At 40.7% G+C, this 16,197-nt stretch overlaps 1 protein-coding gene across 1 annotated transcript; it reads right to left on the bottom strand.

Annotated features, from left to right (window-relative positions):
- Positions 1-145: 145 nt before the first annotated feature.
- Positions 146-16,197, bottom strand: LOC138893629 (uncharacterized). The gene is made up of 8 exons (XM_070178273.1): positions 15,662-16,197; positions 15,238-15,379; positions 14,302-14,513; positions 5,787-5,897; positions 5,548-5,611; positions 1,485-1,595; positions 773-924; positions 146-566 (listed from the first exon to the last, which is right to left on the bottom strand). Exons 1-8 carry the CDS (start codon positions 16,195-16,197, stop codon positions 146-148), a joined length of 1,749 nt encoding a protein of 582 aa, XP_070034374.1.

Genomic DNA, 16,197 nt, shown 5'->3' with positions numbered 1-16,197 from the left:
ACATACATACTAAACTGAATGAATACATGATTACTGAACTGAACTTCTGAGATAATAAACTGAATGACTATTGAACTGACTGAATATTGAGCTCACTAAATACTAAAAGACATGGATATTATAATATATGGTATAAGTGAAAAGGTTAATTACCTTCTACATTTTCTATTTGTTCTTCAAAGAGATGGGGATATCTGGACTTCATGTCCTCTTCGGCTTCCCACGTAGCCTTTTTGGCCTTCTTATTCCTCCAAAGCACATTCATTGAAGAAATTTCCTTAGTTCTGAGCTTGCGTATTTGACGATCAAGAATAGCCACCGGAATTTCTTCATAAGTCAGGCTATCTTTAACCCCTATAATCTTTGTAGGACCCACAAGAGACGGGTCTCCCATGAATTTCTTTAACATAGACACTTGAAACACTGAGTGTATAACAGCTAATTCTTGTGGCAATTCTAACTCATAAGCCACCTGCTCGATCCTTCGCAGGATTCTATATGGCCTAATATTGCTAGGACTAAGCTTCCCTTCTTCCCAAATCTCATAACGCCTTTCATAGGTGAAACTTTCATAAATACCCAATCATTAACGTAGAACTCTAAGTCTCTATGCCGCACGTCCGAATATGACTTTTGACGAATCTGAGACGTCTTCAAACACTCTTGAGTCAACTTGACTTTCTCCATAGCCTAATAGACCAAATCGGGTCCTAGGAACTCCACTTCGCCAACTTCGAACCAACCAATTGGTGATCTACACCTTCGCCCATACAGAGCTCTGTATGGTGCCATCTTGATACTAGAGGAGTAGTTGTTATTATAAGCAAACTCAATGAGGGGTAGATGATCATCACAATTACCGTTAAAATCGATACCATACGCCCTCAACATATCCTCAAGAGCCTGAATGGTCTTCTTGGCCATCTGTCTAAGGATGAAAAGTTGTGCTGAGATTCACCTTTGTGCCCAATCCTTTCTAAAAGGATTTACAAAAGTTCTATATGAACTGAGTGCCACGATCTGAGATGATGGAAAAAGGAGTCCCATGCAATCGGACAATTTCCTGATATACAACTGTCATGACCCAAAATCCGCTAAAGGTCATGATGACACCTAACACCGCCGTCAGGCAAGCCTACGATGATCTATGAACTTTCTTACTCATTTTAGCAATTTTAAAATCATAATTTTCATTAATTAAATAGTATGGAAGAGAATTTACAGGGTGAGTGATAATATTGACACGAACTACGATGATGAACAACCTACAGGAACCCCAAAACCAGTGTCACAAGTGCATGTGCATCAACTAGAAAATATAATAAAATGCACTATTTGTCTGGAATACAAATTAGACAGAAGTATAACAATAACTCTGATGGAGACTCTGCAGACTGTGGATCGTAACATGAAATGCAACTCACTATAAAGTCCCAGCAATAGCCGCGCCTCTGTACCCAAAAGACCACCAGACATATACATACCTGCACAATATGTGCAACAAGTGTAGCATGAGTACGTAAATCAACGCGTAACCAGTAAGTATCTAGCCTAACCCCAGAGAAGTAGTGACGAGGGGTTGACATCGACACATACTAGTGGTCCAATAAGACAGATACAGTAGAGGAAAATAGATGTGAGTCTGAGTAAATAAACGAAATAACAAGTATAAGTACATGGTGAAATTTTCCTCTCAACAATGACTCAAGCTCTCAACTAGTAGTTACCTCCTCCATCGGGGTATATATATAATGGACCTCACCAGATAGGTCGTCACAGTTCAAATCAGGAAAAACTCACAAATATACTGGCTTCTTGCCAATTATTACGCACCATTTCATAAGAGTATTTTTATAGAAATGCCTAGGCGTATGACCCGATCCATCATAATATTGTCGAACCATAGATACATCTATTGTATTGCCGAGGTGAATGACCCACTCCCATGAGAGTGTGAAACATAATCCTGCCAAGACGAACGGCCCGCTCCACTTAGAATAAGAAGCTTTGATGGGTCCTTGACCCCACTCACGAATAACGAGTGAGTTATAAAGTTTAAGGGAAACCTTTCGATGATAATGCATAACGCGGGAGAAATTCGTAAGAGAAGTACAATTATTTTGCGGCTATTCATGAAGCCCGTCAAATCTCTCTACAATAGCAAGTCTATCACTCTGCACAAGTCTAGTCTTAAGTCACAATGAAAAATAAAGGAATTTAATAGGCAAGAGACAACTCAAATAGTACAGTTATAGCATGGCGGGAACCTAAGTCTACCTGGACATAACATGAATCTAGCTACGTACGGACTCTCGTCACCTCATGCGTACATAGCCCCCGCAACAAGTAGCACATAACAAATAAATCACCTAGGCGTAGTTTCCTGCTCACAGAGTAAGACATGAGACTTACCTCGCTCTGAAGTTCCATAACCGGCTCTAAAAACCTCAAATCGATGCCCGTCTCTCCATAAATATATACTTTATTACCCATAATTAATTAATTTATAACAATTTGCAACTCTACTCGAAAAGTTCATAGAGTCAACCCTCGGGCTCACGTGCTCGGATTCTGAAATTTTTGAAGATAAACTTTATCCATAACACCACGAACTCAAATATATAATTTATTCTTAATTTAATGTCCAATTTCGTGGTCAAAATCCAAAAATACCAAATTCTAGGTTTTTCTACCAAAATCCCACAAATTCCATAATCTTTCATGTATTTACAAGCCCACATTTGTTTATTTAACTCACAACTTGTAGAAATTACTTACCTCATGAGGCTCGATGAAAACCCCCTCAAAATAGCTTCTCAACTTCGGCCAATCCAAGAGAAAATGAGAGAAATCAGAGTTAGGTCTCAATTAAAAAGCACCACTGCCCATCGATCATCGCACCTGCGGCCTCGCATGTGCAGTCTAACCATCGCATCTACGAATACCCCACTACCTCCAGCACTTCACTTTTGCGGACAAGGTTCTGCTTCTACGAGTCTGCTTTTGCGGATTTTCTCCGCTTTTGTAGATTTTACTCCGCTTTTGCGCGTCTTCATCCAGGGCTCCTTTCCACTTCTGCGCTTCACTGCCCTCACCTGTGAGCTCGCAGGTGCGGTAAATTCCTCGCACTTGCAGATCCAGCCATCCTCACCCCTCCGCTTTTGCGACCCTTTTGGCCGCTTCTATGGGCACGCACCTGCGGCCCTTTCTATGTAGGTGTGATTGTACCACATCTCGGTTGCCTCGGCTATCCTTCCAAGTCCAATCTCGATCCATTTCCAACCCGATTAGCACCTGAGGCCCCCGGGATCCCATCCAAGCATACCAACACATTCCAAAACACGATACAGACTTAGTCGAAGACTCAAACCACGTAAAACAACATCAAAAACATGAATCGGCGATTAAATCCTCCTTTTAACTTTCAAACATCCAAACTTCATTGAACGCGTCCGAATCACGCTTAAACTTTCTGGAATGACGCCAAACTTTATGCACAAGTCATAAATCATAATATGAACCTATCCCAACGCTCAGAAACTCAAACGGACATCGATAACACCAAAGTCCACTTCAAATCAAACTCAAGAAATTCTAAAACCTTCGAATTGCCAACTTTCCACAATAGGTGCTGAAATGCTTCAGAACCACCCGATACTCAACCTAAACATACACCCAAGTCCGAAATTATCATACAAACCTATTGAAATCTTCAAATACCGATTCCGAGTCCGTTTACTCAAAAGTCAAACGTTAGTCAATTCTTCCAACTTAAAGCTTTCGAAATTAGAATTTTCTTTCCAAATCAATTCTGAACTTCCCGAACTTAAATTCAGACCACTCATACAAGTCATAATACCTGAAGTGAAGCTACTCAAGGCCTCAAACCGCCGAACGACAGGCTAAAGCTCAAAATGACCGGTCGGGTCGTTACATTCTCCCCCACTTAAATATGCGTTTGTCCTCGAACGTGCTAAGAATTGCTCCGAAGTTGTCCAAAATCACTGTGCAACACCTTGTGCACCTACCCGTGCCACCATAACCCAGTTGAGCACATTAGCTCGAGCCATACTGAAGCCCCTCCCTTTTATTTAGTCTATAAGCCTTAGAACTGAATTCCAACTTCTACAAACTGCTCAGGCAATAAGCAATCTAAAATACTGCCTAAATCTCATATGACGTCAACAATGCGCCAACACGTTACAACTCGAATGTGATGCATAAATAAAAATGAACCCTGAAAAAGAACTACCCGGCCCGCGTAACGAATAAAATAACCGAACAGACTCTATGAACCATTCTCAGAGAATGAGAAATGAAATACACGAGAATAGATATAGGGAACCGTACTCAACATCTCACTGTTGTAGCGAGCAACCCGATCCACACATGATACCATTGCGGCATGCAACCCGATCTAAACATGATACCGTTGCGATGTGCAACCCGAACCAAACAATGTACCCATGGTGGCGTGCTACCTGATCCACACATAACGATAAATAAGGAGGTTCCCATTAAGCCATAATGCTTATACCTACGAAATAACGAATATCAATCAGAAGCACGCCAAGTGCAAAAATACCACCCTAGGGAGACAGATAGCGTCATACGCTACAAAACCCAAGCACTGCTAAGGTGCAATAAATGACCTGCATCTCGAGAGCCATCCTACTCATTTAATACCACAAGCTACATGGGATCACAACACATGTTCGAATAATCAAGCCATCTCAATCCGGAACAACTCCGACAGTTCACAACCAAAGGAATAGAGTGTCTTCCATGCATAAACTCTCACATTAACGATATTACCAAAAATCCCCGTGCTTGGTTTCAATCTTTAACAATCGAGTGACCAAAATGTCACACTTATACAATTTTCCCGTGGGATACGCTACCACAACCTTCTGCTCCAGGTAGCAAGGTCTGCACCTCCATACCACCAATAGTACTAATTTTGTAACGCCAATCAAGAGTCCACAAATCAATACACAAAGCCTCTTACACAGGACACCGTTCTCAGGTGACCTTAAAGGAAATGCCAGCCTATTATGAACATCTAAATTCTCTCTTGATCATCCAAGCTCGTGACATTCCTGTCAACACTGAACCGCAACCTTGATCCTCAACTTTCAAATTCACATGCCGCTCACTGCACCTATCATGCCACTACGAGAGAATACAAGAACGCATCATAACCCCTGAATTACCAGTAGAATAAACACTTCATTGGCTAGAAACCTTTCACTCAGCTCATTTCAGAAAAGCCAATACAACACGCAACTGAATTCCCAAACCGCAGAAAATACAAACCTCAAGTCATGATCAAAACTGCCATGACTCCTCGGAGTCCATTTACACCACAAGGCCATTTGAATCAAATACCTCCTAAATCAATCAAGTTGTGGTGGCTGTCAAGCATGCGCGTACAACCACAAACCACATGTATAACTTCACACGCTGAAGGAACTGATCTTTTCCACAATCATACTGATTCAGCCTTAACTAACCGACCAAACTTCTTCCAATTTACTCTCGACTTGCCTTAGAAATAATAATATCTCCATTAAAAACGTAACGAACCAAATCCGCACTCATGTCGAGTGACCTGCATCATGAGACCACATCGTCTCAATACTCATGAACCATCTCATACTCTACTTATGCGCATAATAGCATCTCCAACTGGTACACCCATTCTGCAAGACCTTCTGCGAATCCGAAGCTATTTCTTCCTTTTTTCCAATACTGCACCGCATACCCGATGATAACATTGAACATACCAAGTCTGTGAAAACTCGATCCTTAACCACACAACAGATGTGAAATCCTTTGGCACTGCACTTAGATTCTTGAACCCACTAGGACCGTTGTTGAGAGTCATCCACTCTGACCTGATCCCGAATACAACCAAACGTCAACGCTCTGCTAGCATATGAACACCCTATTAAAGAAGCAACCGACTGAATTATATTTTTTTTGTTCATTACATCCACAAGAAGCATAAACTCTGAGTCTTCCCAAAACCTGCACCTCAATCGATAAGGTGAAGTATAGCAAAGATTCATCAAGTTTCTTGCTCGAATTACTCCTGATATGTTTTTTTCTTAGTCATATATAATCCACCAATATACCGATAACCAGAAACCGCACAAGCAGATACCCACACGATCCAATCATAGACGGTGGGGGTCCCTCACTTAGCTTTAAGTTACCATTACATAAGGTAGAGCCCACAAAGATTCCTCCTCCTCAATTACCATGATCTTGTACCATTAACCCGCCAAATTTCTCGAAGTCTTTGGTTAAGCCTTTCATGAACATTCTGAATCATCCGTTACAATCACATATTCGACCTCTCACCAGGTAACAAGTAGTATTATTCGAATAAGCTTCATCAACTGTAAGGCCCCGTGAAAACATTTCCTAAAAACCGAGGTTTTATGATGTTGGGGCAGGCGTAGAGGTTAATAATTGCGGTTCGGACTTTTTGGATTGAACAGTGCGCTGGGGAGTTAAAGAAAATGTTGGGCAGAAGTAGACATTTTTGCGGCCCATTCTGTGGCTGCAGAACCACTCTGCGGACCGCAGACTGGTCGCAGAGTGGGGCAACTTTTTGGGTCATCTTGATGTCAATTTCGTGGCTATTATGCAACCGCATAACCGTTTCGCGGGCCGTACTATTGTCGCATATCTAGCCTTGTGATTTTTCGGAGGGAGGTTCTGCGGTGCATTATGCGACCGCAGAACCGTTTTGCGGTGCACTATGCGACCACAGTACCATTCTGCGGTGCATTATGCGACCGTAGAACAGGTCTGCGGGCTGCATAGTGACCGCGGACCAGGTCAGTTTTCTTCCAGTTCTGGCACCCCAATTTTGCGGTCGGTTCGCGGACCGCATAACCATTATGCGGTCGCATATGCGACCGTAGAACCTATTCTGGAGCTTCATTTTGGGGCTTTTTAAACCCAACCCAATTCCGTTAAAACACATCCCAGAGACTATTTTTGAGTAAAATCTGATACCTTAGAGTGAGTGAGAGAGTCCTAGAGGGAGAAAGTGATCTTCATCAAGTTACTATTCAATTCTTGCATAAACCCTTGAAGATTATCAAGAGAAGCACCCTAGGTCTTCATCCTAAGAGGTAATGTTCTATCACCAAACTCTTAATTTTGAAAGGTAACTAGAATGGGTAATTATTCAGGTAGTTCATGGGGATGGGGGTGCTTACCTTGCATGCATGTATTCTTGAAGTATGTGGAAAGGTTGTGAGCTAAAAAATGGTATAGAATGGGTTGGGAAATGATGGAATCTTCCACAAAAGGGCCGTAGAACCTTAATGCACACCTAGTGTTTGATAAAATACTCAAATGAGCTAGAACCATAATTATCTTCCTAATTTTGATTCAATTTGTTACATTTTCAAAATAGATTGAAGTTGCTAAGATTTCCGGAATATTTTGAGTGTAAGGAAGCTCAATTGAGGTATGTTGGCTAAAATTTCTCTCTTAAAATCGAGTTCCATATTGTTTTCGTAAGATCAAGTATGATTGGCTCAGGATTCCTAACTTATATATTCCAGGTTATTCCCTATAAACTTGTTCATTCCGAATGAGCCTTATGTCTAAAGATAGATGTTCAAAGTATGGTTTGCGTATTAAAATGTTGTGGCTTTGAGTCATGTTTTAAATGAAAACTAGTATACCAATTGGCTGAGAAAAACACGATATGCCTAAGACTCATAATTGCTTATATGTGTACCTAAAGTCTTGATTGGAAGTGTCGTGTTGTTGCTATTCTTTAATGATGCTTGAAAATAAAATAAGCGAATTGAAGAAATAGAGTGTGGCCAACGTGCCAAGAATTTAAGTTATGACTGTGGCTAGTAGTGCAAATGATTTGAGAGAATGTGACAAAGAATATGAAATGAGTCTCGACTCAATTGTTTAAAAACGATTTCGAAAATAGAAGTGCCTAGAGGCTTTTGTACTCAATTCATGCCCATAAGTGGATGTTTTAACCAATGCTTTGCTTTATAAATATATCCACTGTGATTCGAGTTCTTACATACTCAGGTATTGAAATTGTATATTGTCATTTCTGGGAAGGAGTATTTCAAGAATAAATGGTGTATTGATTGCTTATGATTTTGATGTGTACTTGTATTGTTGGTCGGTATGCCCCATTATTTGGGAAGGAACCTTGTGTGTTTAAAGTTTGCATTACTAATAAATTTGAGGTATATGATTCCTGAAATATTCCATATGTTGATATTTGATGGTGACCTTTGAAATTGAAAGAGGTGAAAGTGTGGAATATGAAATATGGCCACCGTGCCTGGAATAAAGAATCTTGTGAATAGCCAAATGAGCCAAGAAAATATTGTTGTTGTGAGTGACTGAAAATACTAATAAGAATTTATACAATGTGAAAGATGTTGAGGTGAGTACAATTGTGGTTATGTTACCTTTTTATGCAAATCAAATCAAGAAAAATATTTTTGGGAGCATCATTAGCAAAACCGAGGAAGGGTGGGTCATAAGGCCCACACCTGAAACTACACGTGCCGGTGTAGGGTTGGATTGTAATTATTCCCCTTATTTGGGATGAAATTGAAATATTGGAGAGATTGTGATATTATTCCCCTTAATTGGGATGAAACTGGTAACAAATGTGGATTGGAAAAGTCAACCCACGCGGCATATGTAGGAAGCGGCCTAGCTGATCGGGTGGAGATCGGATGCCATGTTGCACACAATATGGTACTACTCTTGGTAACAACTTTCTTTCGCATCACTTGTCAAACCACATTGTTCGTGGGGAGATGGCCTAGCCTATCAGGCATGATCGGACTCTGTACTAACAAAGACGGTGGTATATCGGTGCTAATGATCTTCCAACCAAAAATTGTATATGAAGTTCATATTTTGAAAATTATTATATTTTTACTGAACATTTGGATATTGTTGATTGTGACTTGCCATTTATATGCGTTGTCTTTTCTTAAATGGTCATTTTATTTTGAAAGAGGACTCTTAGCTTTACATACTAGTACTATTTAACAGTACTAACGTCCCTTTTTGCCGGGGGCACTACATCTTTAATGGATGCAGGTAGTTCTACAGCAGGTGACATTGATCAGCGATAGCAGTACACTCTTTTCAGCTGATTTGGTGAGCCCCACTTCATTTCGGAGTCATGTAACTTTCGTTTCTCATGTACTGTGTTTTGAGGTATAGCCGGAGCCTTATTGCCGGCATTTCCATATTACTCTTCTATTGTACTTCGAGGCTCCATAGACAGGTTGTGGGTTGTGGTTGATGTTGGGAAATAAATTAGAAATGTTGGTATTTAGAAATCATGTTTTACATTAATTCTATAAACTCATAATATTTTGTAAGTTATGAATGAAGCTATTAATGGGAATAAAAAGGTAGTTGCTAATAGAATCTTTTCAGTGTTTGAGTAATGGAGTATATTTCTTCTTTATTCATAGATGAGTTTGGGTAGAAGGTAATCTAACAGGCTTACTCGGCCGGGTTCTCTCGGTTGAGCACCGGTCGCGCTCCCCGAGTTTGGGGCGTGACATCAACATCGCGCAACCGCTAACCTGCTCACAAGAGATAACCCACCTGTGGAATTCCATGCCGACATCTTCCAACGGTGCTACTCTGGTTATAACTACTATGAAATTAGTAAACCCCCATGAGCTCGTGCTCATCCGCCAGCTGTACAAGTCCGTTCATTCCCCATTGACATCAACTGAAAGTTCAACAATAACTTCCAAACTCAAGTCATGTTGCATCTGAAACGATTATCAAATCTTCACCCCTTCTTCATTTCAAGTAAACTCCTTTCTGCCATATTAAATCTTTCTTCGTAGAGTAACCACCATTCCAAATAAAATCCGTAGACCAAATCACCTTCCATCATGATTCCCAAACCGTTCTACACTTTCACAAGACACGCGGCTATCCTACCACAGAATCCATATGCTAATCTTCCACTCTTACTTCGGTTAAACCATCTCCTTTAAGAAACTTCTCGACCTCTGTTGTTCATACTTGACTTGCTAGTATTTCAACCACCGCGAGGCACTTCCCTCCATGTCCTCTCTCATACTTTGCTGCCCAACTGTTGCCCTATACCAAATCCATACATGTAGCACCTGAACTAATGAATTGCTACCAACTCTAAACCTCCTGGAAGATTATCTTTCTCGAGCCATCAACATTAAAATCACCAATTCAATTCAGAACCGCTACACACCACTATCTCTGACAACCGTGTCTTAGGCACCATTTCACAACACCCTGCCCCGAAGGAAAAATCAAAGAAGACTATAATACCAGCGGACTTTAATGAGTTCCAACAAGGACGACGACGCCACATCAAAAATGAGAATTCTACCACGCTCGAAAATATCAAGCCTCGTTACTCCATCAACCCAAGCCTGAAATCCATAGTCCGTTTGCCCTTCCTTTGCTGGAATTAAATGCTGAACCTCTAAATCATGCACTGAAAAATCCTCTCTTTAAGGCATTCACTGTCTCGACACATAGACCGGTACCCTACCATTACACCAACATTGTGCGATAACAACACAAGAACATCATAGCAATCCATGCATAGCCTAAAAATCGTAGGAAGTACAGATACTGAACTGAAATAACAAAACACCCTTCCACAGGTAACGATAATAGCATGCCCGAACAAGCAGGGAAAAACATCCTGCACCATGTCTGCAGTACCAATACAACTACTCGACGCCCAATTTATAACAAGCGTTTCACGTCGCATAAGATTGATTAGGAAGGAAATAAAGGCACAAGCCTCAATGGGATCAAACCGCACGATGAGGAAATCAAGAAGGGAAGTGCTCCTAACAGCCTTGTAGCCTCTCGAAGATAAGTACAGACGTCTCCGTACCGATCCACAAGACTCTAGTAGACTTGTTCATGATTCGTGAGACCCAAGTGAACCTAACGCTCTAATACCAAACTGTCACGACCCAAAATCCGCTAAAGGTCGTGATGGCACCTAATACCGCCATCAGGCAATCCAACGGTGATCTATCAACTTACTTACTCATTTTAGCAATTTTAAAATCATAATTTTAATTAATTAAATAGTATGAAATATAATTTACAGGGAGAATGATAATATTGGCACGAACTACGATGATGAACAACCTACAAGAACCCCCAAAATTCGGTGTCACAAATGCATGAGCATCAACTAGGAAATATAATAAAATGCAACATATGTGTGGAATACAAATTAGATAGGAGTATATAAATAACTCTGAAGGAGACTCTGCAGGATGCAGATCATAACATGAAATGCAACGCACGGTAAAGCACCAGCAATAGCCGCGCCTTTGCGCCCAAAAGACCACCAGACATATATGTACCTACACAATAAGTGCAGCAAGTGTAGCATGAGTACTTAAATCAAAGAGTACCCAATAAGTATCTAGTTTAACCCCATAAAAGTAGTGACGAGGGATCGACATTGACACATACTAGCGGTCCAATAAGACAAATACAGTAGAAGTAAAGATATGCGAGTTAGAGTAAATAAACGAAATAACAAGTATAAGTACGTGGTAAAATATTCCTCTCAACAATGACTCAAGCTCTCAGCTAGTAGTTACCTCCTCCATCGGGGTATATATATAATGGACCTCACCAGTTAGGTCGTCACAGTTCAAATCAGGAAAAACTCATAGATATACTGGCTTCTTGCCAATTATTACGCACGATTTCATAAGAGTATTTTTTATAAAAATGTCGAGGCATACGACCCGATCCATCATAATATTGCCGAACCATTGATACATATATTGTATTGCCGAGGCGAACGACTTTCTCCCATGAAAGTGTGATACATAATCCTACCGAGGCGAACGACCTGATCCCATCATAATATGCGTATTACCGAGGGTCAAACGGCATAAACCATAGATGTATCTATTATACTGCCGAGACGAACAGCTCGATCCCATTAAAATAAGAAGCTTTGACGTGTCCTTGACCCCACTCACGAATAGACGTGTGAGTTATAAATTTTAAGGGAAACCTTTCGATGAGAACGCATAACGCGTGAGAAATTCGTAAGAGGAGTACAATTATTTCGCGGCTAATCATGAAGCCCGTCAAATATCTACAATAGCAAGTCTATCACTTTGCACAAGTCTAGTCTTAAGTCGCAATGAATAATAAAGGAATTTAATAGACAAGAGACAACTCAAATAGTACAGTTATAGCATGGCGGGAACCTAGGTCTACCTGGACATAACATGAATCTAGCTACGTACGGACTCTCGTCACCTCGTGCGTACGTAGCCCCCGTAACAAGTAGCACATAACAAATATATCATCTAGGGGTAGTTTCCCCCTCACAGAGTTAGACAAAAGACTTACCTCACTCTAAAGTTCCATAACCGGCTCCAACACCTAAAATCGATGCTCGTCTCTCCAAAACTAGTCAAACAAATGTGCAAATCCATAAATATATACTCTATTACCCATAATTAATCAATTTACAACAATTTCCAACTCTACTCGAAAAGTTCATAAAGTTAACCCTTGGGCTCGCGTGGCCGGATTCTGAAATTTTTGAAGATAAACTTTACCCATAACACCACGAACTCAAATATATAATTTATTCCTAATTCCATGTCTAATTTCGTGGTCAAAATTCAAAAATACCAAATTCTAGGTTTTTCTACCAAAATCTCACAAATTCCATAATCTTTCATGTATTTACAAGCCCACATTCGTATATTTAATTCATAACTTGTAGAAATTACTTAACTCACGAGGCTCGATGAAAACTCCCTCACAATAGCTCCTCAACTTCCCCCAATCCAAGAGAAAATTAGAGAAATGAGATCTAGGTCTCGATTAAAAAGCACCACTGCCCATCGATCATCGCACCTGCGGACACTTGACCGCACATGTGGCCACTTGACCGCATCTGCGGTCTCGCGGGTGCAGTCCAACCATCACATCTGCGAACACCCCACTGCCTCCAATGCTTCACTTTTGCGGACAAGGTTTCGCTTTTGCAGATTTTTCTCTGCTTCTGCGCGTCTTCATCCCAGGCTCCACTGCCCGCACCTGCAAGCTCGTAGGTACGGTAAATTCCTCGCACCTGAAGATCTACCCAACCTCACCCCCCTTCACTTCTGCGACCCTTTTGGCCGCTTCTGCGGACACGCACTTGCGACCCTTTCTATGCAGGTGTGATTGTACCACATCTCGGTTGCCTCGGCTATCCTTCCAAGTCCAATCTCGATCTGTTTCCAACCCGATTCGCACCTGAGGCCCCCGGGATCCCATCCAAGCATACCAACATATTCCAAAACACGATACAGACTTAGTCGAAGACTCAAACCACGTAAAACAACATCAAAAACATGAATCGGCGATTAAATCCTCCTTTTAACTTTCAAACATCCAAACTTCATTGAACGCGTCCGAATCATACTTAAACTTTTCGGAATGACGCCAAACTTTATGCACAAGTCATAAATCATAATATGAACCTATCCCAACACTCAAAAACTCAAACGGACATCGATAACACCAAAGTCCACTTCAAATCAAACTTAAGAAATTCTAAAACCTTCGAATTGCCATCTTTCCACAGTAGGTGCCGAAATGCTTCAGAACCACCCGATACTCAACCTGAACATACAGCCAAGTCCGGAATTATCATACAAATCTATTGAAATCTTCAAATCCCGATTCCGAGGCCGTTTACTTAAAAGTCAAACGTTAGTCAATTCTTCCAACTTAAAGCTTCCAAAATTAGAATTTTCTTTCCAAATCAACTCCGAATTTCCCAAACTTAAATCCCGACCACACGTACAAGTCATAATACCTGAAGTGAATCTACTCAAGGACTAAAATCGTCGAATAATCCGCTAGAGCTCAAAACGACTGGTCGGGTCGTTACAACAACTTGGCATAATCCTTTGTTGAATATGTAGTATTCACTAACAAGAAGTGAGCTGACTTGGTAAGTCGGTCTATAATAACCCAAATCGACTCATGCTTCCGAAACGAGCAAGGTAGACCTGTTATGAAGTCCATATTTATCATCTCCCATTTCCAAACGGGAATTTCTATACTCTTAGTCAAACCACCAGGCCTCTGGTGTTTGACTTTCACCTGTTGACAATTTGGAGACTTAGCCACAAAATTTGCTACGTTCTTTTCATGTCGTTCCACCAATAAATTTCCTTCAGAGCATGATACATCTTTGTGGAACCTGGGTGAATAGAATACCTAGAATTATGGGCTTCTGACATAATCCGCTCTCTGAGCCCATCTATGTCTGGAATGCATAGTTTGCCTCTATACCTCAAAGTACCATCATCTCCCCCTTGTTCAAAAGTCGTAGTCTTGTGTTTGTGAATCCCCTCATTCAGCTGCAATAAGTAGGGATCACTGAACTTCTTTTCCTTCACTTTGGCTACTAAGAAGGATTCAACCTTGTTCTGAAGAATAACGCCACCATCATCAGAGTCCAAAAGTCAAACTCCTAGACATGCTAAAGGGTGGACTTCCTTCGTCATAGTTCTCTTGTCTGCTTTAACATGAGCTAAGCTCCCATATAATGCCGACTGAGAGCATCAGCTATAATATTTTCTTTCCCCCAATGATAGATGATATCAACATCATAATCCTTGAGCAACTCGAGCCACCTTCTCTGACGAAGATTCAATTATTTGTATTTGAATATGTACTGGTGACTCTTGTGATCTGTGAAAATATCAACATGCACCCCATACAAATAATGGCGCCAGATCTTTAGCACAAATACCACGGCTGCTAACTCAAGATCATGAGTCGGATAATTCTTCTCGTGAGCCTTGAGTTTCCTAGATGCATAGGCTGTGACTTTACCGTGCAGCATTAACACACACCTAAGACCAACCCCTGAAGCATCACAATAAACAACAAACCCTTCGATTCCTTCCAGTGGTGTCAAGACTGGAACTGAAGTCAACCTCTTATTCAACTCCTCAAAACTTTTCTCGAAAGAATCTGACGACTAAACCTAGACCTTCTGTTGAATCGGTCTAGTCAAAGGGGACGAGATAGAGGAAAATCCCTCTAGGAAATGCCTATAATAGCCTGCTGAACCCAAGAAACTTCTTATATCATATACTAAGGTGGGTCTAGGCCAATTCTTCACTGCCTCTATTTTATAAAATCCACCTTCACGCCTTCACCTAAGATAACATGGCCCAAAAACGCTACTGATTTGAACCAAAAGTTACACTTAGAAAATGTCGCATATAGCTTTTGACTATGCAGTGTCTGCAATACAATTTTGAGATGTTCTGCATGGTCTGTCTCGCTACAGGAATAAATCAAGATGTCATCAATAAACACAATAACGAACAAATATAAGGCTTGAATACCCTATTCATATGGTTTATGGAAAGTGTTGGTGCATTTGTTACGCCAAACAACATTACCAAAAATTCAAAATGCCCATATCGAGTCTTGTAAGTTGTTTTAGGAATATCAACTTCATTAACCTTCAATTGATGGTACCCCTATCTGAGGTCAATCTTGGAATACCACTGGGCACCGCGAAGTTAATCGAATAAATCATCTATTTTGGAAAAAAGAGTACTTGTTCCCAATGGTGACTTTATTCAACTGACGATAGTCAATGCACATGCGCAAAGACACATCCTTCTTTCGGACAAACAAGACCGTTGCGCCCCAAGGTGAGACACTTGGCCTTATAAATCCCTTATCTAGAAGATTTTTCAACTGAACTTTTAGCTCTTTTAACTCTGTTGGAGTCATTCTATAAGGAGGAATAGATATCGACTTAGTGTCGAGGAGTAGATCAATTCCAAAGTCAATCTCTCTATCATAAGGGACTTCAGGAAGATCTTCGGAAAACACTTCTGGGAACTCATTTACAATTGGTACTGACTGAAGAATGGGAATCTTAGCATCTTCATCCCTAACTCGAACCAAGTGATAGATATACCTTTTAGAGATCATCTTTCTGGCTTTAAGATAGGAAATAAACCTACCCCTAGGTGCTACTACATCACCTTTCCATTCTAAGACTGGTTCACCGGGAAATTCAAAACTTACTATTTTGGTTCTAAAACCCACTATGGCATAACATGACTCTAACCAATCCATGTCCAT

This window comes from Nicotiana tomentosiformis, chromosome 6, assembly GCF_000390325.3.
Source record: "Nicotiana tomentosiformis chromosome 6, ASM39032v3, whole genome shotgun sequence".
In the NCBI taxonomy this organism is placed as follows: Eukaryota; Viridiplantae; Streptophyta; class Magnoliopsida; order Solanales; family Solanaceae; genus Nicotiana; species Nicotiana tomentosiformis.
The sequence above is the reverse complement of the archived record's forward strand: the minus strand, read 5'-3'. Positions and strand labels throughout refer to the sequence as shown.